This window comes from Camelus dromedarius, chromosome 11 (genome assembly GCF_036321535.1).
Source record: "Camelus dromedarius isolate mCamDro1 chromosome 11, mCamDro1.pat, whole genome shotgun sequence".
Classification (NCBI taxonomy): Eukaryota; Metazoa; Chordata; class Mammalia; order Artiodactyla; family Camelidae; genus Camelus; species Camelus dromedarius.
Window position 1 is genome coordinate 33,703,324 of NC_087446.1, and position 23,942 is coordinate 33,727,265.

The window sequence follows — 23,942 nt, forward strand, 5'->3', positions numbered from 1 at the left end:
ACTATTTTGGAAAAAAATATTTTCATGTTATATTTTTGTGAGTCCTATGTGATTGGAATGAAATTTGGCTTCACTACAGAAACTTACTTATAGGCTCCCATGATGCTGGTGTGTTGGCTATGAAGCTCAGTGTCATATTCACCTTTCTTCCTCTCCAGATGGCTTTGAATAGGGTAAAACTAAGCTACATCTGATGAAATTCTGCTGAGACATTGTATACTGTATAGCCTTTCTGTCAAAAGTTAAATTCATAGGTTTTATGACCTGTGTGAAGATCAGATATTCTCAGTCAGAGGGAGAAATAATTTCTAGGAGTATTTTTAGGATCCAAGTTAGATTATTTTTAGAAATAAGTTGTGTTTCATCCTCTTCTTCTGCTCTGTCCAGAATACTTCTTACATTTAAAATGTTTTAATGAGTATACACTCATGTAACAAAACTCTTGGTATGTGTTCTAAGAATTGACTGATTGTGTTTTGTTTTGGTTTGCTTAATGTTTTGGTAAATAATTAGTTGGAGGTTTGTTATTTTTTCCCCTCAGCTTTACTGAAGTATAATTGACAAAATTGTATTATATTTAACTTGTATAATGTGATGATTTGATACATGTACACACTGTGAAATAATTACCACAATCAAGTTAATTAGCAAATCTGCAAACACCTTACATAGTTGCCATTTTGAAGGTTTATTTTAATCATCTGTGTATCCCCAGTGCCTGGAGTATAGGGTTCAGGAAATCTGTGTCAAGCTGAACAAAAGTTATTGCCAAAATTTGAAGAATTAGCTCTCTTGATTATAGCACATGCAGTTGTGAAAACTGAGGTCTGTTTTAGTAGTTTTTGATCTTTTACCTTAACATAAATAAAGCCCGAGTAGTAGCTATACTCACCTGAGCCAGTGTATGAGAATATATTGATTCTTCCAGGTATAAGAAGAGTCTTTAGCATTTTTTAGATGTAAATTTATATGGCTGAAAAAATTCTAGCGTACATAACGTAAAAATCATAGCTAATGGTAGAAACATACCCAAAGTCAACCTTTATACCTTTGACTAATGCTGGTGGAAGTTCAGCTATTATATAAGGTGGTTCAATTAGCACAGTACATTTGAGTCCAACAAAAAGTATCCTTGTCATTATTGCCTTATCAGAAAGCATCTGCAACAAAAACTGCTAAAGCTAGTCTTCATTTCCCTTCAGTGACTTTCAGATTCTTTGTTTTATCTGCTTAAGGAGACTTTGACTTCTTGATGTGGAGGGTAGCAATAAGAACCTCAGTCAGGAATGAACACTGAATCAGACACAGCTAGAAATGACAGTGCCAGTCAACCAGAAAGAGCTGTTAATAGTAGCCACTGATCCTCTAGTCCAGTAAAGCATCGAAAGGATGAGGGAGCCAGAAAGTTCCTAGTGGTAATTAATGGTCCATTGTGTTTTATATTTAGTCCCACTGGGTGCCTTTTTTCCTGATATGATTTGGGGAGCCAGAAAGCTTCTGTTTCTTCCCCCTACCTCAGCATGTCTAACTGGGCTTTTAAAATTCTGAAATTCACAATTCATTCTCTTTAGCATCATTCTCACTTCCAGCTTCTCCTCTAAGATCCCTTGCTCTCGTACAAGATACCCCGCTTCTGTGAATGAGCACTCAGAGACAGAAAAGATGGAGATATCTGAGGTCCAGGGCTTGGTGGGAGGGGGCCTGCTGAATGTGGAGAATAGAGGAGTAAAGAAAGAAGGTAGGAGAGGGAGGGTAATAGCTTAGTGGTAGGGCATGTGCTTAGCATGCACAAGGTCCTGGGTTCACTTCCCAGTACCTCCATCAGAAATAAAGGGCGGTGGGTAAGAGAGATGTCATTTCTTTTACGATTTTGCCTAAGTGTGATAGGAAAAGCCTTAAAGATGTTTTTACTGTTTAACCTTCATCAGTCAAAAACTAGACCCAGAATATTACTAATATACATACCTGAGATGGTGGCTGCTTTTTATCTTTTTATTCCTAATGTTAAAAAAACGAAAATTCTATGGGAGACTGCCTGATTGCTTACAGCACAGAAGTCTAGTTTCAGGCGCTCTGGGCTGTTTCTTTGAATATCTTCTCAACCTTTATTCCCTACCGTTCCTTCTGCATATCCTGTACTTCAGCCAGATTGAACTATGAGCAGGTCCCTGTGATCTTTCCACGTTTTCCTACTTCTGTGCTTTAACTCATGCATTCATTCTCTTTGTTTGAAATTCCCTTCTCAGTTTGATTTATAGTCCAAGTTCATTTTTCAAGCCTACTTTGAATGCACCGTCTCCAACATTGCAATTTCTTCTCTTCCCCTTATGTCTGAGGAGTTCTTCCTGGAGCGCCATGTAAAAAATAACATACTATATCACTTCTGTCATTTTGAGGATTGTATTAGGGGCTAGCTCTGGAGCTTGGAAATTCCATGATCTGTTTTGAAACTGCTCTGGTCACCTGACGCTCCCCGGCAACAGGGCTAGGAGGATTCGGTAGCCTCAGTACAGCTAGAATCTGCACGCTTGGCCTAGCTTGTGAAGTATAGAAATCTGTGAATATCTAATTGGGATAATTTTCTCTGGAAAATTTAATCAGATGGTGAGCTCACTGGCTTATTGTGGCTTTTCTCTATCTTTTGGTATAATTAACTGTTCTCCGAGCAACTGAAGAAAACAAATTTTATTTAGGAGGAAGAACATTTTATTTTACCCCCTAGTCAAGTTAACTAACCCCAGCTTTCCTCTTGTGTGTTTGTAAAAGGGGGACACTGTATTCTTAATTTGGTTTTCTTCTTTGTTTTGCTGAAATGCCATGAGGATAAAAGAATTTAAACAAGTGAGTGATACTGTCCCACCTGTCTAATGGGATATTATGGGAAAAGGGTTATAACAGACTTATTTCTTTGATATTTAGATATGGAATTGGCAATCAGAGGAATATGTCTTTCTGCAAGCCCATCAGGAAGCAGTGAAAGACTTTAAACTCTTGAAAAATTCAAGACTGCTTTCCTGGTCATTTGATGGAACAGTGAAGGTAATTTGAAGCGCAAGTTTCTTTTTAAAAAAGTATTCTAATATTGTATTGATTATATTGTGATAGCCAAAAGCAGACGGCTGATAAATAACGACTTAAAATTTTGAATTTCTATTTTCTCGTGCCTGTTTTCTGTTTACTGTAATCACCTACTGTGTGTTTATGATCATTTGTACTAGAAGGCACTTAAAGAGGTCAGAAGAACCAATGTGCTAAAGCTCTTGTTTAATCGATGATTATGTTCAGTAATACAAAATGTTCTTAAAAGTGTCAACTTCTGAGTTTTTCTTTGAAGGTGTGGAATTTTATTACTGGAAGAATAGAAAAGGACTTTGTCTGTCACCAGGATACAGTGCTTTCTTGTGATATTTCTCCTGATGCTACCAAGTTTTCTTCTACCTCTGCTGACAAGACTGCAAAAGTAAGTTGATCAGTTAAAGATACATGCATAAAACTTTGGGGTTCATTATGTATTATAGTCCCAATAATGTGTAAAACAGAACAGTAAGTGTCTACATGTCTGTCTCGTATTTTGTGAGTTTTTGGAGGATGCCATTGGCATTTAGTTTGTGTCAAATAGATAAAATGAATGACATTGAGGATTTTTGATTTCTCCCTTACTGATACCTTTTTGTCTATTAGTAATCAAAGGCAGTCTCTACTGCATATTTTAGGCAATAAAAAAATGGAAAGAGATTTACACTTAATTGTACACCACAGTAAATTTTTATGTAATTGATGTAAATGGATACTTGGAAAGTAACATTCCAGTGAAATGATGCTGCCTGGTTGGGGACATTGAGTACTACTTTCTCTTCTTTTTTCTCCATCTTTGTTAATCGCATCATTATCTCTATACATCTTTCCAAACTATAAACTTTGGAATCTCCTGGGACTCGATCCTGTCTTTGATGCTCTGTCGATCACTCTGCAGTGTCTGTTGGATCCTTGTTCTCCTCCTTCTCCCCACTCGTAAGACCGTGCTCTCCTCATTGATGGACCTGCCACTGGTCTGTACCTCCTCTAATTTATCTTCCCTGCTGCTGCCTGAGTCCCCAGTTGGAACTCCACTGTAGCCAGTTTATAAGCTAAACTCCTTACCCATCACCATCTCTTTCTGCTACATTGTTCTCTCTGTGCCAGACTACTTCTACTTCCATCTTTTTGTGCATACTGTTAACTTTGGCTTGACACAACCTTCTATCCTTTTCTACCTCCAAGCATTATGACTCATTCTTCTAGACCTAGATTTGACGTCAGTCCTTCAGTGAACCCTTTCTGGCCCTCAGGCAGGATTGGCTGCTCTACCCTCAGTGTTCCCATTACATATTACTCATGTTTATTAGAGCATTAACTTCATACCACTGTTCACTTAACCATGCATGAGCCCTGTATTCCTGATTAAACTAGAAACTTTTCAAGACAAGGACTGTGTGCAGTTATCTTTGTATCACCAGTTCTTTGCTCACAGTGCCTGGGACACATTTTTAGTATATGCTTGTTAAATGGTGATGACAGAACCATGGGGGATAATATTGGAAGGGAAAAAACCAGCATTTGACTGCTAATAGAGTAGGATGGTATAGTGACTACCTTTAAAGAACTCTTGCCACATGTAAGGGCCTGGACTAGGAATTACACTATTATCTCATTTAATTTTCACACTGTAGGTGCTATTGTCCCCATCATACAGGTGCAGAAACTGAAGCCAGAGAAGCTTATGTGGGTTGTCCTAGGAAACAAGGAACTAGTAAATAGTGGAGCCAGGACCCACACTCAAGTCTGCCTTACCCCACAGACTGCTTTGCTGTTCTTCCTTCTGAGTCTAAAGTTAAGGAAAAGTAAAAAAAAAAAAAAAAGTTAAGGAAGCTGTGACTTTGATCCTTAAGCTGAAGTTAACTTGAGTAATTAAAAGGAAACTCAGAAAAATGAAAAAGGTTGCTAGTTGGAATTTGGGCCTCTCATGAAAGTTTATGAACTGTTGAATGTTAAAAGTTCATGTGATTGGATTTATGGCTAACTGGCACACGAGGCAGGGTTTGTAGATATTTATTTCGAGTATATTTACTAATTCTAAGCAATCTGAATTGCCTTCCAGATTTGGAGTTTTGAACTCATTTCCCCTCTTCATGAATTGAGAGGCCACAAAGGCTGTGTGCGCTGCTCTGCTTTCTCTGTGGACAGTACCCTGCTGGCAACTGGAGATGACAACGGAGAAATCAGGGTAGGGTGTTTGCTGCCATGAAAGCCCTGCTCTTCACGCAGCTTTGGCTAGCCCTCTGCACCACACTGGGGGCCTTTGGGAATGTGACAGGGAAGCACGGGCCCTGGCGTTCTGGTGGGATGAAGCAGTCTTTGTTTTGTTTCTTGTGCATGTTCACAGCTGCACTTCACTGCAGAAAAGAATTCATTTTAGAGTTAGAGTGAAGCATTTCCTGTGTATATGAGGAGGCAGGTGCCCTAGTTATTTTCAGTTTGCTCTCTGCTGTTAGCTTAAGAATGATTCATCTTAATTCTTGTTCCTGAACCAAAGGTGGTTTTTAGTGGCAGGATTTGAGGAAAATAATTTTTGTAAGTTGTTATCTAGATTATAAATGAATGGAAAATTCTGCTATTTTCTGCACTGAAAGAAAAGGTCTCTTTAGCACTGTGTCCATTAGATAGTCAACATTTACAGTGTGGCCTATTGCAGTCCTTGTGGGACTGTCTGCCTGGTTGTATTAGAAGTATCGGGCAGTTGATGGAAAAAGTTTGGACATTGGGAATGGCTGCTTTGGTAACCAGTATAGTTGAGGAGAGTCTTGTTTTTTTTATTGTTGTTTTTTTTTTACAAAGGAGGAATTAAAGCTCAAAGAATAGGTATATACTGCAGAAGAATGAAAAAGTATATATGTAGTTTTAGGAATAGAGGCATTATCAAATACGCTTTCTAGGAAATTAAGATTCTCTTGTTTGAGGAGTAAGTAACCAGCCTTCTCTGGACCATTCTCATAAATACCATGCCAGCTGAAGGAGCAGGGCTGCTCTGGGAACTTTCATTTTCCTCTGAATTCTTACTGCTGGACTGGTTATGAGACAGTGCCTCATTTTCCAGAAACCCCTAAAGGAAAAAATTCTCTCTTTAAATAAGTGTTATTTAAAAAATTTTCTTTAGTACGTTAAAAATTTTGTTTTTCTGCCTGATTTTTCAAAACATAGGAAAGCTGTTCACTTTTTATATATCTGTCTTATATCTGGCTATCTTCCTGAATTCTTTCTAATCAGTTTTTCCATTTGATTCTTTTGGATTTCCTAGCAAGACATTTAAAAATGATGATTTTGATTATTTTCTCTTGCTATTTATGCCTCTGTTTTCCTTATTCTGATGTACATTTCTTTGAAAAATCAATATATTGCTCATTTGTTATCATTGGAAATAAATGAAAATAGTATCTAAGTAATTGGGTTGTTTATAAGAGTCTAGTAAAATAACCTTAGTTTATGTATGTGTATATGCTTGCTAGCTTATTTATTTTATATATATAATATATAAAACATATACATAATACATACATATATTTTTGTACACACACACACACACGCACACATATATAAAAATGAATATAAAGCCTTACAGGGACTTACTGCTTAAAATATTGTTTAAAATACTTCAGGTGTTTGACTAGCATCTGTCAGTATTCTCAGTAGTAGATCCTGAACTAGAATTCTTTGTTTTTTGAGGTAGTTTATTTGTCAGGCCTTTTTTGTTTATTCGTTGCTTCTCACCATCATTCTCTTTATTAAATGAAAGAGTCCCAGTATTCTAATTAATCACTCTAAGTCTTTTTGTTTTATTTTTGAGAGTATAATGATAAATATTGTAAGTAAAAAATTTTAATTACATTTAGTATTTTTAAAAAAATTTGGATAGGGGAGTATGTAATCTTAAAAAAAAATTCCTAAGTTATCACTGAATTGTAATTATATTTTTTAAGAAAGATTTCCAAATCTGTTCTAGATGAGATATATACAGAACTTCTGAGTAACCCTGTTAATGAACCATGTGTCATGTTTATGCAGATCTGGAATGTCTCAAACGGTGAGCTGCTTCATTTGTGTGCTCCGATTTCAGTAGAAGAAGGAGCTGCTACTCATGGAGGCTGGGTAACCGACCTTTGCTTTTCTCCAAATAGCAAAATGCTCGTTTCTGCTGGAGGGTATCTTAAGGTAAGGGTTTCTCAAAGACTGAAAAAAAAAAAGAACAGCCTGTATCTTACTTTCCAAGTTCTTTCCACTTCCTGTTTCTCAGTTGGGCCTCATAGAGCCCATCAGAGAGGAAGGCAGTTTGAGTGATGAGACTGAGACCTGCGTGGCTGCTTTCCTCAGATCTCTCAGAGGTTCTGATGACAGATGGCTCAGTCCCGAGCTCTCAGACTGCCCCATACAAAGTCTTACATGATCAGAATGACTAGAAAGTGGGGTGTTTAACTTAATCTGATTTTTCTCCACGAATCGTTAATTACGTTGTTTGAAAGTCTTTAAAAACATTTGTGAAATTTCCTTTCTTAAGTATTAGTTGTGATAGTGGTGGTGGTGGTAATAATAAAAATGGCAGCAGCATGTTGCTGTGTAGTTTATGAAGTGCTTTACATACATCATCTTATTACAGCTTTGTGAAACTTACGTTTTATCATCCTTGGCTTGTAGATAAGGAAACTGATGTTCATAGAGGTTGTGAATTTCCTAAAATTACTTAGTAAGTTGGCTTATACAAACTTACTATTTCAGTAAATACTGAAGCCAAGGTTGAGTGTATTACAGTGCCTCAGAGTTTTTCTTTGGTGCTTGCATCTTTTTATCTATTCACTCACTAAGAATATATTAAGTCCCACTGTGTGCTGACACTGCTGCATGCCACAATGTTTAAGACCTGTTTCTTGCCCAGGTGGCTGACAGTCTGTGGGAGAAGCAGACCAAATAGTCTAAGTGTAGGAAGGGTTTGGGGCACATTTGCATAAGGATAGTGGAGGCACAGAGGAGAGGAGTGGACAGTTCTCCCTCTGGGAGTTAGCAGAAGCTTCATGTGGAGGGGAATGCTTGAGCTGAGTCTTTTGAATAGTGGTTTACTGGTAAAAGGGGTTGAAGATAATACTGACCACTTAAAATAGATCCCTAATAAGTTAGATCTTATGATACTGTTTTTTCTTACTGAAAACGTTCAAGTATAGGAGATGATCCTGACTAATTATCTAACACACTACAGATGTCCAAAAATATTTGAAAAGTTTCGGTTGAATTTGAAGATTATATGGGACCCATGTGAATGCAGTTTTATTTAACATAGAAATCTAGCTTATAAAAAAGATAAATCGAGGGCAGTTTTTAGCTCTATGAGAGGATGTATAGGGATCAAACTTGTAAAGGAATCGTTTGCATTGAAAATACAGTGCTGTTTACAAGATGTTGCATTAACCTGTACCTTTTTGGACCACTTTTATTTAGTTAGTAGGGGATTGTGAGACTGTCACTGCTTGTTCCCCTGTAGTGTGGAGATAAAGTGCACTCAGTCTTCTCTGAGGATGATGCTTAGAGGAGCAGCATTGCTGTCTTTGTATTGGAAGCTGGGCGTCTTCAGCTGTGAAAACTTAATGGCTCAGCATTGACGTTGAGCTTCTAGAGACCATGCCTTTTGATGCTCTGGGCCCCATAGAAAGCTGTCACATGATCATGAATCTGGCTTACAAGATATGATAAAGATCAGTGAGCAGACTTCCAGAGTTCCTGGAGAATCTTGGAATAAACAGCAGAATCCATGTCTGTGTTGTAGGGGGTGTGTTTTCAGGGTGAAAGAACCTATAAACCTATACATGTAGTCTGTATATTTAAGTGACAGTCAGGCTCTTCTGGTTTGAGTACTAGCATGGTTAAACTGATTATGACATAGCCCAGCCTCATCTGCCCAGCATGTTAATTAATGAGACTGTCCAAAGCACAGAGCAAATAGAAAGTAAAAAGAAATAGCTGCTGTAGGGTGCAAGAAAATAGGCCTTCTGAGTCTGTTCACTTTATAATACTAGCTGTATAAATTGAATATCAGTAAGATAAGTTAGATAGATACCCACTAGCTAAAAAGTAGCTAACTTTTGAAATTATTCCCATTCAAAAGTTAAAAAAAAAGTAATTTACTTGTGTTATGCCATAGAATACATACTGTTATAATGACAAGAAATCCTCAATTAATTAATACTCATGAGGAGAAAGCTGATTTGATATGTGGAATACATGATGATAAATGCAAATTTGCCATTACTTATAGGTAACAGTATAAAGGTCAGGAGAGAACGCCTTGGAGCAGACTACCTGAATTCAAAGCCTGGTTCTGCCACTCATTAGCTAGCTTTGTGGTCTTGCACAAGATTATTTAGCCTCAATTTTCTCATCTGTAAAATAGGTATAATAGTAATACCTACCTCATAGTGTTGAGAGGGTTAAAGGAGTTAATACCTATAAAGCACTTATACATAGTGGCACATAGTGTACCCTGAGTAAATGTTAGCTCCTCTTTTTAAAAAAAAAGTTTATTTCTTAGAGCAGATTTAGTTTCATAGCAAAATTGAGCAGACAGTACAGAATTCCTACATAACTCCCTGCCCCCTCCACCACTATCAGCATCCCCCACCAGAGGGTACATTTGTTACAACTGGTGAATGTTCGTTGACGAGTCATTACTCAATGTCCATAGTTTACACTAGGGTTTACTCTTGGCATTGTTCATTCTATGAATTTTGACAAATGTGTGACGACATATGTCCACCATTGTTGTATTATACAGAGGAGTTTCACTGCCCTAAAGTCCCCTGCACAAGTCCTATTTTAATATTGTTTTTTTAGTCCATATTCAAATGACAGGCTTGGGTAGTGTTCCGTATAGTGTGGTCTGTTTTAATAGAGGGGAAGGTAGTGGGTGCACTAGATAGAGAAGCCAGAAACTCTTGCACCTCTACCACCTACCAGCAGTGTCATCTTTGGTGACAAGGCCTTTCTTCTCTCTCAACCCTGGTTTCCTTACTTGTAAAATGAGGTAATTGGATGAGGTGTTCTCAGGGTAAGGGCCTTACTACCTCTACGATTTGCCTCCAGTGACTAAAAACTAATGAGTCTTCTCTCAAGTAGGTGGGATGTGTCCTCTGCAGACTTGATTACACTGCTATTTTATAAAGCAAAATTGTTGGTTCTGGAAAATTTCAAGTCAGTACATGTTGCTTCATTGAGGTTTACTTAAGTCCACAGGGCATACTTTTACCAGCTACTAGTGCTCACAGTGAACATGAATAGCTGTCCCGGTCACACGTCAAGGCAGAATGCCAGGCATTGCCACAGATACAGAAGTGATCGTAGCATTCGTAATGCTCAGAATCCTGTTGTACCTGAGGCCATTTCAAAAGGTGTTCATGTACATTGTCTCTTTTGCCTTCATCTTAGGTGTGTGATAAATGGGTAAGCTTATTGATCTCTGCTTGGTAAATGAATGTATATATTGTTATAATCTTAGCAAATTCAGCGATTGGTAGGAGAAAGGAAGAACTTGGCCAGAGCACCTGCTACATTTAAGTTGTTCAATATTTATTTAGCAAATAAGTGTATAGACTTTTAAATAAAGAAACTTGGTCATGGGTTCTTGAATCACTCCTGGTGAAAGGGAAGATTCAGCAGAGAGAGAACATTCTGTCCTGCAGCCCATATTATGAGTAGTCTTGGAGTCTGCCAGAATTCCTGTCTGTCTGCAAAGGGGCATTTTTAGAGAAGAGAGGGTCATTCTCTCTATTCTGCTGAGGACTTGCAGACAGGAGAGTTCAGTCCAGCTGTGACCATAATGGACTCTGTGTAGCCTTGTACCTGCAGCTCTGAGTAGGCTGCATGCTTCTTCAGCACACCTTACAGTGGGGTTAGGTGTAGGGTAGCTGTGAGGCAGTTACCGGGGTTAGTCAGGAAAGGCTGACCAGGTTGATAATACTGCATTCAGCATTAAACCTTAGACGCCTTTCTTGTTGTTTGCTTAAGTGGGGGTGGGGAGGTGATGGGGCGAAGGATCTGGTTGGCACTGCAGATTTCCTCAAAATGTAATTACCAACCTAATGAGAATTTTATTTTTCTCTGAACAGTGGTGGAATGTTGTCACTGGGGAATCCTCACAGACCTTCTACACAAATGGAACCAATCTTAAGAAAATACATGTGTCCCCTGACTTCAAAACATATGTGACTGTTGATAATCTTGGTATTTTATATATTTTAAAGATTTTAGAGTAAGCAGTGATGTAAGTTCCATTCTTTTAATTTTGAATTGGAAAAAAAGTCCTAGTGAAACTCTGTATTTCAACTTTTTATAAAACTGTGAATTGTTTTGCAGTATTGCATTCATTACAGAAATGTGGTTGGATGTATAATATTAATGTAGCTTTTCCCAAATGAACACCTTTAATCTTGTTTTCATAATCATCATCATTATTTTTAACAGTTTGTCCTGAAGATGCAAATGAAAATGTACCTTGTTATATTGTTGGTAAAATTCTCCCTTGATGTGTTCAAATTGGGTGACATAATTAATGAGAATAATTCAAAGGAAATATATATTTTAATACCATTGCTTTGCAGGCTGTGCCTCAGGATGGTCATGGCCTGCTCTCTGAACCACACTTACCTTCAGTGGGTATAGTTCTCCCAAATATAATCTCAGAACTTATTTGCACCCCTTAAATTTGCTTTAAAAAATTGTGTCTGTGTGCACAGTTTGCAAAACTTCCTTTAATTCATTTGATAAGTGAGTCTTAGGTTTCAAAAATTCTTTCTGTGAAGCAAAAGTGATGTGTGTTTGGGGAAGTAGATTTTGTTGGTCTACCTTTTCTCATTAGCATATGGCAGCCCTGGGCTGGACCTGAACTCTGGCTGTCAGTCCTTAAGTTGGGCGCTCTCCTGCTCTCTCTGGTTTTTTTATATATCACACTTCTTACTTGACTGAACTTGACCCTTCTTAATCCTCACTTTTCTCTCTCTCTTTTTTTTTTTAAGTAATTGCGCCACAGTTAAATGTTAGTAAATAAGACTAATTGGGGAGGAGCCAATTTTAATTATAAATTTTAACAACGAAATTTTTCTAAAATAGAGAAAATAGTAAAAATTTTCTTCTAATTTCATTTACTTCTAGATGAACAGCATTGCCAGTGCCATTCTCTTAGTGAATTTCAAGAGAATTTTCTGTGGTTTTTCTATGCAGTACTGGAGGAGTCTGTGACTCTGGAAGATGTCACCGTTAACCTTCTAGCCAGTCTCTCTTCTTTCCTCTTCTCTCCCTCCTTTCCTTCCTTTCCTCCTTCCCTCTAAGTTTATTAGAAAAGTTAGATTTTGATGAGGAAAAAAACATACCAACATCAGTAATGAGCTTTTTTGACTTCTTGATTAGGAACTTTAATTGCAGCTTAAACCTAAACATTTTTCCTGAAATATATTCTTAAGGGATGTGGTGATAAATTAATAATAGATCTGGTTTCTATATAAAAAAACAACCAAAATTCAAAAATTTTTGTTGCTGCAATAAGAACTAAGTCAAATGAATACTAGCATTACCGGTAGGTAAGCAATGAGCCAGTTGGTGCATAATGTTGGTGCGTATTAGTAGATGTGGGGTGGGTGGGGGGAATAGACCACTCCAGATGTATTTTAGATTAGCTGTTCCTGTTTAGCATTTGAAGGAATGGAGTGAATAAAATGTTTATATTGTTAAGGAGGTTTGGTGTTTGTTTTTGTTTTATGGTGGGTTGAGGGACTGATTTACAGGCTTACTGTGATTTAAGCAAATATGATGTGAAGATCTGAATTTTATAACAAGAAATTTTTGTATATGGTATGTTCTGCTTGGAGTATCCAAGTCACAATTTGATTTGCATACAATGCTTAGGAACTCATTTATAGCTCAGAGTATAAAGAATTAGTTTTTAGAATTAAAAGTCACTTGACTGTAAAACTATAACAACACAATGAACATCGGCTTTTAAAAAGCCTTGATTGGTCCTTGTTTTAAAAATAAGAAAAAATGAGAAGAAAGACAGGGTAACATGAGGAAAGAAGAGAAGCCTTTTAAGGCAGCTCAAGTGGCCAGTTAAGGGGAGGGTTTTGTTTTGTACTTCCAGATGCACATTTTTCAATCATTTTCCTCTGCTTTATTGTTTTTTGTATTACAAATACTGCATTTTGTATATATAAAGTTTTTTACATTGGGTGTGTCTTGTATGTTTTGAAAACTGTTAGTTTTGTATTTATGATACAGCTTACATTATTTTTTTTGCCTTGATACACATTTTAATACATGAATTTTAAAGTTTTATAAAAATAAATTTCCTAAAATATTTTTGAAAAACATTTTCAGATTGTTTCAGATTCCTTGCCTGTCCTTTGCTGATCAGAAAACAAATGTAAAAGATTCTTCAAACTAAAGCCATCAACCTTTTTTAGCCATGTTTTTCAGCTATGTGGAGTTCAACTATATCAAAATTTTCTTTGTCTCTTCAGTTTGTCTCTGATGATTGCTGCCTGGTGTGGCTGGCATGGAGAAGATCCTGTAAAGAAGACAATTCATTTATTCATTCTTTTATTCCAGGACAAATTTGTTGAGACCTACCATGTGCCTGGCATTTTTGTAGGTATTGGGGATTTAGCAGTGAGCAGAACAAAGTCCTTGCCCTTCTGCAGCTGGGCACCGGGGAGAGGCAGACAAAAAGTCAGTCAGTCAAATCTATAGTGATTAGTTGGTACGTAAATTGGGGGGAGGTGGGAAGGGATAGATATGGGAGTTTGAGATTTGCAAATGTTAGCCACTATATATAAAAATAGATTTTAAAAAACCCCAAATTTCTTATGTATAGCACAGGGAACTATATTCAATATCTTGTAATAACTTTTAATGAAAAAGAATATGAAAACGAATATATGTATGTATATGCATGTCTGAGACATTGTGCTGTACACCAGAGACTGACACATTGTAACTGACTATACTTGGGAGTATTAAACAAAAACAAAAAATTGGGAGAAGGGTTACAGTTTTAGAGGGAGTTGCTCCCTGAGAAGGTGGCACTTGAGTACAGACCTGAAGGATGAGAGTAAGTCATGCAGGTACCTGGAGAGTGTCCCCAGGCAAGGGTACAAACAAGTGCAAAGACTTGAACGTGGGATGGGTTGGTTGTTCCAGAAGTAGCAAGGAAGCCGGTGTGGCTGGGGAAGACTGAGCAAGGGTAGCGTAGTAGGAGGTGAAGCCAGCTCTGCAGAGCATCTCCCAGGTCACTGTGAGGATGTTTACCCTGAGACAGCAGCTGGTGCAGGAGGGTTAGCAGTGGAGAAGTCCAATGTAAGCTTTAATTGATCACTTTGGCAGTGGGAACCAACTGAGAATCAGTTGAAAAGAGGGACAAGCAAGGAGGTAAGCAGGGAGACCAATGAGAATATTTTACAATAATTTGGGCAAAATGAAGGCAGACTTGGGTGGCAACAGTAGAAGTTGTGACAGGTCGGATTCTGGGCATATTTTGAAGATAAAAGTTCCTAGGATTTGCTAATATATCAGATAAAGGTTGTGGGAGGGACAGTTCAAGAATTATATCAAGGTTTTGGCTTCTGGCTTGAGCAACTGGAAGAACAGAATTGCTGTTAACTGAGATGAGATGACTGTGAAAGAAGCAGGCTTTCAGACACAGTAAGTTTGAGGTAACTGTTAGGCAGCCAAATGGGAGTGTGAGTAGGTGGTTGTATAAAAGGATCTGGAGTTCATGGGAAAAATCTATGATGGAGATAAAAATCTGAGCGTCATCAGTTAATCGATCGTGTTTAAAACCACAGGACCAGATGAAATCAGCATCGAAATGGGTGTAGATAGACAAGACAAGAGGCCTCAGACCGAGCCCAGAGCAGTCTGGAGGTTAGTGAGATGAGGGACCAGCCCAAGACACTGAGAAGGACCAGAAAGACTGACAATTAAAACAGTGTGGTAAGTGCGGTGGGCCTGGGGTCCTTAACTGATCTTGGGCAAAATTCCTTTATTGGTTTGTTGATTCAATCACCTGTCTATTCTTTATGCCTTGAATATTTTCTGTGTGTCTAGCACTGTTTTAAACAGCAGCCAGGGCAATAAACACATTTTAGTTGTTGGAGGAAATTGGGGACAATAGATAAGACAATTGCTGATATTTCCCTGTTTTCTTATCTGTAAAATGAGTATATGTTCTTCCTTCTCAGGATTGTTTTAAGGATTAAATGAGATAATGCTCATGAAGTACTTACTTATCTCAGTGCTTGGGCTAAGAAAATGCTCAGTGCACATTCCTAGGTGTTACTTGGTGCCTGTCATCTTTGGCATGGCCACCTGCTCTCCCACCAGTCATGCCTCTGGGTGATCTCTCCAAAATGCTCATCTGTGTCACTTTAAAACCCTGGACCTGCGTGTGCTCCCTTGCTTCTGTACTGCCCCTCCCCCATCTAATTTTTTCCCCTAATTCCTTGTTACTTTCCATCTGTTTTTTGAGATGATCCTTCTGCTGAAGGCTGCCCTGCCCTCTCATAACCCCCTCTTTTCTCTGTCATGGCTTTTATTGCCCTGTATTGTTGACTTAATGGAGTCCCCTTTAGAGTGTAAACTCCATGAAAGCCAAGTCTACTAGGTCTTTCGAGGTGGGGTGGGTCATTAGGTTTGTTTGTTTATTTGCTTATTGAAGCACGGTCAGTTACCATGTATCAACTTCTGGTATACAGCACAGTGTCCCTGTCATGCATATACATACATATATTCATTTTCATTACATGATATTGAATATAGTTCCCTGTGCTGTACATAAGAAATTTGGGTTTTTTTTAAATCTATTTTTATATATAGTGGCTAACATTTGCAAACCTCAAACTCCCAAATTTATCCATTCCCACCTCTTTCCCCGATACCTGTGAGATTGTTTACTGTGTCTGAGTCTGTTTCTGTTTTGTATGAGTTCATAGTGTACTCTTTTTTCTTTTTTCCTTTTCTTTTTTTTTTTTAGAGTCTACATATGAGTGATATATGGTATTTTTCTTTCTCTTTCTGGCTTCATTTAGAATGACAATCTCTAGGTACATCCATGTTGCTGCAAATGGTATTATTTTATTCTTTTTTATGGCTGAGTAGTATTCTATTGTATAAATATACCACAACTTCTTTATCCAGTCATCTGTTGATGGACATTTTGGTTGTTTCCATGTCTTGGCTATTGTATATAGTGCTGCCATGAACACTGGGGTGCATATATTTTTTTGATTAGAATTCCCTCCAGATATATATCCAGAAGTGGATTGCTGGATCATATGTTAAGTCTATTTTTAGTTTTTTTTTTTTGAGGAATCTCCATACTGTTTTCCATAACGGCTGCACCAAATACATTTCCACCAGCAGTGTAGGTTTCCCTTTTCTCCACAGCCTCTCCAGCATTTATCATTTGGGGACTTTTGAATGATGGCCATTCTGACTGGTGTGAGGTGATATCTCATTGTAGTTTTGATTTGCATTTCTCTGATAATTAGCGATCTTGAGCATTTCTTTCATGTGTTTATTGGCCATTTGTATGTCTTCATTGGAGAATTGCTTCTGCCCATTTTTGGATTGGGTTTTTTTTTAGTATTAAATTGTATAAGCTGTTTATATATTCTGGAAGTTAAACCTTTGTCAGTCACATCATTTGCAAATAGTTCTCCCACTTCATAGGTTGTCGTTTTGTTTTGCGTATGGTTTCCTTTGCTGTGCAAAAGCTTATCAGTTTAATTAGATCCCACTTGTTGATTTTTCCTTTTATTTCTAGTGCCTGGGTAGACTGCCCTAGGAGGACATTGCTAAGATTTATGTCAAAGAATGTTTTCCCTATGTTTTCTTCTAGGAGAAAACATATATTTTATATTTAAGTCTTTAAGCCATTTTGAGTTTATTTTTGTGTATGGTATGAGGGAGTGTTCTAACTTCATTAATTTACATACAGTTTTCCCAACACCGCTTTCTGAAGAGACTATCTTTACTCTATTCTTGCCTCCTTTGTTGAAGATTAATTGACCATAGGTCTGTGGGTTGTTCCTGGGTTCTGTATTCTGTTCCATTGGTCCATATGTCTGTTTTTATGCCAATACCATGCTGTTTTAATGGCTGTAGTATTGTAGCTCTGTATTGTCTGAAGTCTGGGAGAGTTGTTTCTCCAGTTAATGTTCTTTTTCTTCAGTATTGTTTTGACAATTCTTGGTCTTTTGTGATTCCATATAAATTTCAGAATTGTTTGTTCTAATTCTGTGAAAAATGTCCTGGGTAATTTGATAGGGATCACATTAAATCTGTAGATTGCAGTATGCCCATTTTAACAATATTGATTCTTCCAATCCAAGAGCAAGGGATATCTTTCCATTTCTTTAAGTCATCTTTAATTTCCTTAATCAGTATTTTGTAGCTCTCCGTGTGTAAGTCTTTCACCTCCTTGCTCAGATTTATTCCCAAGTGTTTTATTGTTTTGGATGTGATTTTTAAAAGGAATTGTTTCTTTCTTTTCCTAATTCATTGTTAGTGTAAAGAAATGCAACTGATTTTTGTATGTTAATCTTATATCCTGCTACCTTGCCCGATTCTTTTATCAGCTCTAGTAGTTTTTGTGTTTGAGGTTTTAGCGTTTTCTCTGTATAGAATCATGTCATCCACATATAGTGACAATTTTACCTCTTCTCTTCTAATTTGGATCCCTTTCATTTCTTTTTCTTGCCTGATTTCTGTGGTTAGGACTTCCAGGACTATGTTGAATAGAAGTGGTGAGAGTGGGCATCCTTGTCTTGTTCCAGGTTTTAGTGGGAAGGCTTTCAGTTTTTCACCATTGATTTATTATGCTGGCTGTGGGTTTGTCATAAATAGCTTTTATTGTGTTGAGATATATTCCCTCTTTTAATGAGGGGACTGGGGATTGAACCCAGGACCTCATGCATGCTCAGCATGGACTCTACTATTTGAGCTATACCCTCCCCACCATTAAGTCTTTTATACCAGAATCTAACATAAACCTAGCTCCACTTGGAGACTCAAAAAATCTTTCTTGAATGAAATTCCTGCACACCTGCTTGCCCATGGTGCACTCTGTTCTCGCTCTGCACTGGGATGTCATGAGGCTGTCAAATTAAGATGTAGTATGTCACCAGTATTTTCCTTATCTTCTTGTTTTAGTTTGGCATTTTATTGTGAAGCATCATTAGGGGAAAGTAAAACTGTACTTGGATAAAAAAAGATTTGCTTCCAAATTACATAGAATGAGTAAACCTATCCCTGGAGTGCTTAAGCTGGCAAGTATGGCGATCTGTTATTCAGTGTATGTTTTGTGTTACTGTAAGTTACTTAACCTGCCTTTAGAGAAGGAGAAAAAGATTATCTAATAACTCTTAGTCTCTGAAGATAGTCACTTGAATGGATTTCCTTGCTCATAACCCCTGACTTAAGACTATGGATATACTATACAGTTATTAAAATGCCTAAAGTAGAAATTCAGCTGCTATGGGGCTGTGAGTTTAACCATAGAAAAATTGTGTAGTTGTGTATATCTACATGGAAGGGGCAGAAGAATTTCCATCAAATGTGGGACTCATCAGAGAGCAGGCTTTTGAAGCCATTTGGCGTCAGTAGTGACACTGCTGAGTAAGATGACATTGTGAGAAGACCAAAACTTCAGAAATTTTCATTTGAGTTATGATTCAGGAAGATGAGTCTCTTGGTGTTCATTCTAAATTCATTTATGAGGTCAGGCCCTCAGAAGTGGAAATACTGCTGTTACATGGAAGGGAAAGGAATATCTGTCTCTGTAATTTCCTGTCACCAGGACTAGAGATAAGTATCCAGAGTGAACATTCCAGGCCTGAGTTTGGGTTTGATGGTTCATATTGACTTAGAAATGCCCAGCAGGTGAGTGAAGACTCCTGCTTGGTACCACAGTGGCCGTTCTGAGGAATTGGAGCAAACATTCACATTTATCCATTCAAATCTTCCTCCCCTCCCCAGCCCTTATTTTATCTTCATATTTTATCTTGAGTTTGCAAACTGCACAGTCCTAGTTTATAGAGGAAGAACTACATCCCAGGCAGTTAATCTGATAAAGCCAGGGCTAGAATCCAAATCTGATTTTCTTTTGTTTATGGAAACACCCAGATCCACTGGGCTACACATTGAGTGTCTGAGTTCGAAGTGAGATCCTCCTGGGGTTGTGGCAGAAGAATACAAGGCTTGGGTTTCTGCAGCTGAGGAAGATTTTGGAGATCTGTGTTTCTCATTTCTGATTCCTCTTTAGTCAGCAGTGATTCTAAACCCTATGCCTTGGGTTAGTTGCCCTACTCTATCAAAAAACTTTCTGAGACATAACGAATCCTAAAAAGGAAGCAGGAGATACTGTTTTTTTTTTACAGGCCTTTTACATGCTAGGCCCCATGCTGGGCACTTTCCACACGCTGTTTAATTGAATCCTCACAACAGGGTGGCAGGGTGTTTTCTCTGTTTGCTAGATGTGGAAACAGGTGCAGAGAGGTTAAGTCGCCAGGGCCCCACAGCTAAGTGGTGGAGCTGTGGTTGGCGATGGCATTTGGCCTCCACCACAGCCCCTGGGCTCGAGGATTCAGGAGCAGTTTCGTTTTTCATTTCACTCATTCATGTCATGAGTGATGCATGACTGATCCTGGGTCCTGAGCTCCAGAGAGCATGTCAGAGGGGGTTCCTGCTCCTGAAGGCCTACTTCTGGTGTCCTGGTTAACTCATCTCTATGCCTGTAGGGATTGTTCTTTGAAAAAAGCAGCAGGGACCATTCTCATGGGAGCCAAATGGACAGTAGGGGTTGGAGGATGCTTGGGATTTGCCAGCATTTGGCCAAGGCCCAACCTGGTTTCAGTTCCTACATGATTCCAGCATTGAGTAAGGGAGGTGGCAGCCCTACTGTGGCCTGCTCCTTGGAGAAGCCTGTTAGTACTTTGAAACTTTGAGGGTGTTCATTTCAAATTAGCAGTAGCCCTGGGGTTAGTGGATCCATATCCTTTCTTTTGCCATCTCGATTTCCTTTTCTCCTTTTCCTTCCATTTGAAAAGGTGCAAACTCTCAGAGCCTCTGTTTCCTCTTCTGTCAAATAGGGACCACAACACCTAAATGCAAGGTTTTTGTGAGGCTTGAAAAATGTCAAACATCTGACACTGGTCTCAATCACGTAATTATCTTTTGTTCCAGTTACAAACCCCAGTTCCTTTGCTGCCCACATTTCCATCGTTTACAGATTGGGGCCTTGTGGGTTTCACTCCATAGAACACACCTCTCTCCAGGCATCTTTCTCTACCTCATGATGGATCTGTTCTTATGGCTGTTAGCTCCCAGGAGACAGTCGTTGGTCAACAGGAAAGCTATCCCAAATGTTATTGTCTTTGAGATAAGCATGTATCCATTGAGTGATAGAAGATTGGGAATGTGAGTGGAGAAAAGACCTTGGGGCAGTGGCTTGGCTTCAGCTGTCAAGGGGACCCAAGTTCAAATTCTGGCTGCACTAATGTCCCAGCTGTGTGGCCTTCAGCAAATGGGTTAATCTTCCCAAGGATCTACTTCTGAGGGCGACTCGAATGTGGAGATCTATGTGGGCTGCCCAGCTTCTCAGGGGATTTAGAGGCCCTGGTCCATGCAGGAGGGAAGCTTCTCAACACTTTGCTGTGTAAAACCTCCCCAAACCCAGGTCTCACCCCAGACAGTGAACTCAGAATCCCCAGAGATGGGACCCAGACATCCATATTTTTGAAAGCTCCACAGGTGATTCCAGAGTACAGCAGAGGTTGAGAACCCACACCCTCTGCCCTCAGCCTTGATGGCTGACCAAGCCATTGCCAGCCCCGCTCCCGCGCCACAGCCAGCTGTGCCTGTGATGGGTGCTTATGCCTTGTGCTCTGTACACCTGCTCTGTCGTGACAGGAGTGTTCTGGGCAGCACAGATGTTTGGTGTACATATTAACACAGCTGTGGGGATGTTTCCTGCTTGGATTTGATAGCTAGCTTATGGAGCAGCTCTGCCAGGGTTGGATTACTGTCAGTACCTCCTCCAGTCACTGCTTTCTCTCTCCTGGTGTCTCACCTGTGTGTGTGTGCTTTTACCTTTTACCTAGTGCTATGACATTCCCATTGTGGCATACACTGTCAGTGGCCATCCTAATATCCGGTCTCTCCCTTTGCTTCACTAACAACTCCTGTATTGTTGGGAGCTGCGGTGTGCTTAGCTTAGGTCAACAGCTACATTTTCCAACTGCACATCTAGGGGGTGGTAAATGTAAGCAGAGATGGTAAGCAGAACTTGTTGGGCGAAGCGTCCAGGAAAGCTCCTAAAAGTTTGCCTTACTCAGTTGGGAGGCAGGAGCCCTTTGGCCCTTACCATCTTTTTTTCTGCCTTTGAATGTGAGTGTGTTGGATAGTGCTTCAGCAGCCATTTTGTTCTCATGAGGCGACCTTGCAGATGGATGCCACATGCTAAGGACCTTGCAGAGCAGAAATATAGAAGGAGCTTGGGATTTTGATGACAGTTGTGGAGCTACCATTCCAGTCCTGTACTGTCTCTGAAGTTCATGTTACATAAGAAAACATTCAACTCTTCTCTTGTTTGAGAGACTTATTTCTGGTCTTTGCTGCTAGTCCCTGTATTCAGTTCCTGATACTCCCATAAAGAAACCAAGTCTTTAAGAGCAGTTCAGCAAATGTCAGTGACACTTATATCCTTGCCTCCTCCATCCTCAGACCACGCACACACTGTTCTTCCTCTAATAAATAACTGGAAATATAGTTGTGAGTTTGTTGAAGTTTGGTGAAATCTCACAAAGTCACAAACAAGTGATGCATGGACCATGCCTAGCCCACAGATGAGTTTTGTTTGTCCCACACTTTTTTTTTTAAATCCTGAGCTTGTTGCCATCATTTGAAAATCTGGTGATTTCACATAAAAATTCTGATTTCTTAGAAAATCTGTTGAGCCAGGGTCTTTTTTCTGCCTGACAACAGTCAACTGGAACTGAGTATCAGCTGCCCTGAGATGAGGCAGGTGGTCTGTGGATCATCTCAACCCACCTTTTACTCATGTCACCTGTGTGGCCCTGAAAGCATCTGAGTTGGCAGCCTTCCCTCTCCCCACCAAATGCACACCTCAGAAATGGTCTGTTAAAATGAGATTCCTGAATTTCCTGTGCCTTTCCTCTTTCCTTGTCTCCCCTGACTCAACACTTTGCACATTTGGGTTTTTGTTTTTCTTTTTCTCTCAGAAAACTTAGCATGCATTTTTGAGAAATGGAAAGAAATCAGCCTCTCAAATGTCAGAAAACAGCTGGTGCAACATTACTTCTTACTTGGAGGTGTCTTGACTTCCCTCGTCATGTCTTATTGACGAGAGGCAATGAGAGGGAGAATGGCAGGCTCCTGGGGAAGCAGCTGTTGGGAGACTTGATTGAGGCACCAGGACATCCAGAGGACAATTAAATTGAGTATTGAATATGGATAGCTTTGAACGGCTTTGATTACCATGTTGTGAACTGATTTTGGTGGTTAAGAGCGGCTCCATCTCAGCTTGCTCTTACTGTGCTGTTGAGACATCACTCTGAGGTTTCCAAAATGGCAAGACTCGCAAGGAGCACGTTAGCTCCTCTGGGCTCGTGAAGTGACACTTGTGCTCCTTGGCTGTTTGAAAACCTCAGCGGATGCACTGTCCCCTTCAGCTGGGGTGGCTCCACTGGGGCCCTTAAATGAAGAATCTCTGTTTCAGCCTGAGGCATAAGTGTTCACATCACCAGTCATTAACTATGCTTGGAAGTTAAATGCCCACGCAGCTTTTACAAACATAGGTCTTTGGGGTTTTGGAGAGAAAAAAACTATTTTGATGATAATTTGTAGCTATGATTATTTGTGAGCTCCACACAGAGTGCAATATGTTGGGTTGGGAATGACCATCCATGCATTAGCAACTCTAAGTAAAATGGAGCTGCGGTGAGCACAGAGTTCTTGGTGAGTAGACTGGCTTGAGAAAAAGACAGGAAACAGTTAAGTGGTACTGGCATTTCCCAGGTCAGCACCGAAGTCTTAGGGTTAATTCTACTACAGAAGTAAGTTCTGGCTCTTGGGTAATAATGGAATCTCACAGTGTGCATGATGGTGACCAGGCAACAAGACTAATGAAATGCGCTGTCTGCTTTGGGACTGGTTTCTGTGGGAAGCAGGACCCTGTTGCTGGGGCAGACTGGGCTTGGGGCTGGCTAGGATGGAGATACGGGAGGCTGATTGAGCCTTGGCACAGGTAGATTGCTGGCCTGTGTTGGCTGGGTTACCCAGTTTTATTTTAAGAAAATGAGTTTATAACTGTCAGATTGCTTGCTTTTCCTAGGAAACATACTCAGTGAATAGCATATATATAAAGAGAACTGAAGAACTTAATGTCTTTTAGAAAAGGCTTTAATCCATAGACTTGTATATGCAGTCATAATATTCCAGTTCTGTGGAAGAAGAACTCTGGAGGCTAGCCCACTTATCAAATTTTCATTTCTTTTCAGAAATAGCTTAGGAGCAATGCTACTTAGGGTCCAAGTGTGAATTTTCACGGATTTTTGAGACTTTGGCCATGTGTTCTTTAGCTAAGCCTGTTTTCTGCCCCGTTATATCCAGGCACTGTATGTACTAGCACTATTCCCAAGTGTTCCAGCAGAAAATCTGGTATGTCTTGAGAAAAATCACTTTCATGAGTTATAAATGTACTAACTAGGCATAATTTTTACTGGGTTCACTTACCCAAATTAATCATAGAATATCCTTTAAGAAGACAAAAAATGGAGTAATTGAATTGAAGTCCTTTTTTG

General features: G+C 39.2%; 1 protein-coding gene across 8 annotated transcripts in view; it reads left to right on the top strand.

The window, feature by feature from the left end:
* The window catches only part of APAF1 (apoptotic peptidase activating factor 1), a 104,501-nt gene that overhangs the window by 62,581 nt on the left and 17,978 nt on the right, over positions 1–23,942 (top strand). For 4 of the 8 annotated variants that reach the window (XR_010383179.1, XR_010383180.1, XM_064491617.1 and 1 more), the window contains exons 23-26: positions 2,920–3,039; positions 3,335–3,460; positions 5,138–5,263; positions 7,099–7,245. Coding sequence is in view for 5 of the 8 variants with exons in the window: in XM_064491617.1 (XP_064347687.1) it covers positions 2,920–3,039; positions 3,335–3,460; positions 5,138–5,263; positions 7,099–7,245 (519 nt within the window). In the remaining 3 variants the exon portion in view is untranslated. Of the gene's footprint in view, positions 1–2,919; positions 3,040–3,334; positions 3,461–5,137; positions 5,264–7,098; positions 7,246–11,180; positions 12,799–23,942 lie in introns of those variants that run through there. The other 4 variants (XM_064491619.1, XR_010383181.1, XM_031462978.2 and 1 more) reach the window with 4 other exon arrangements.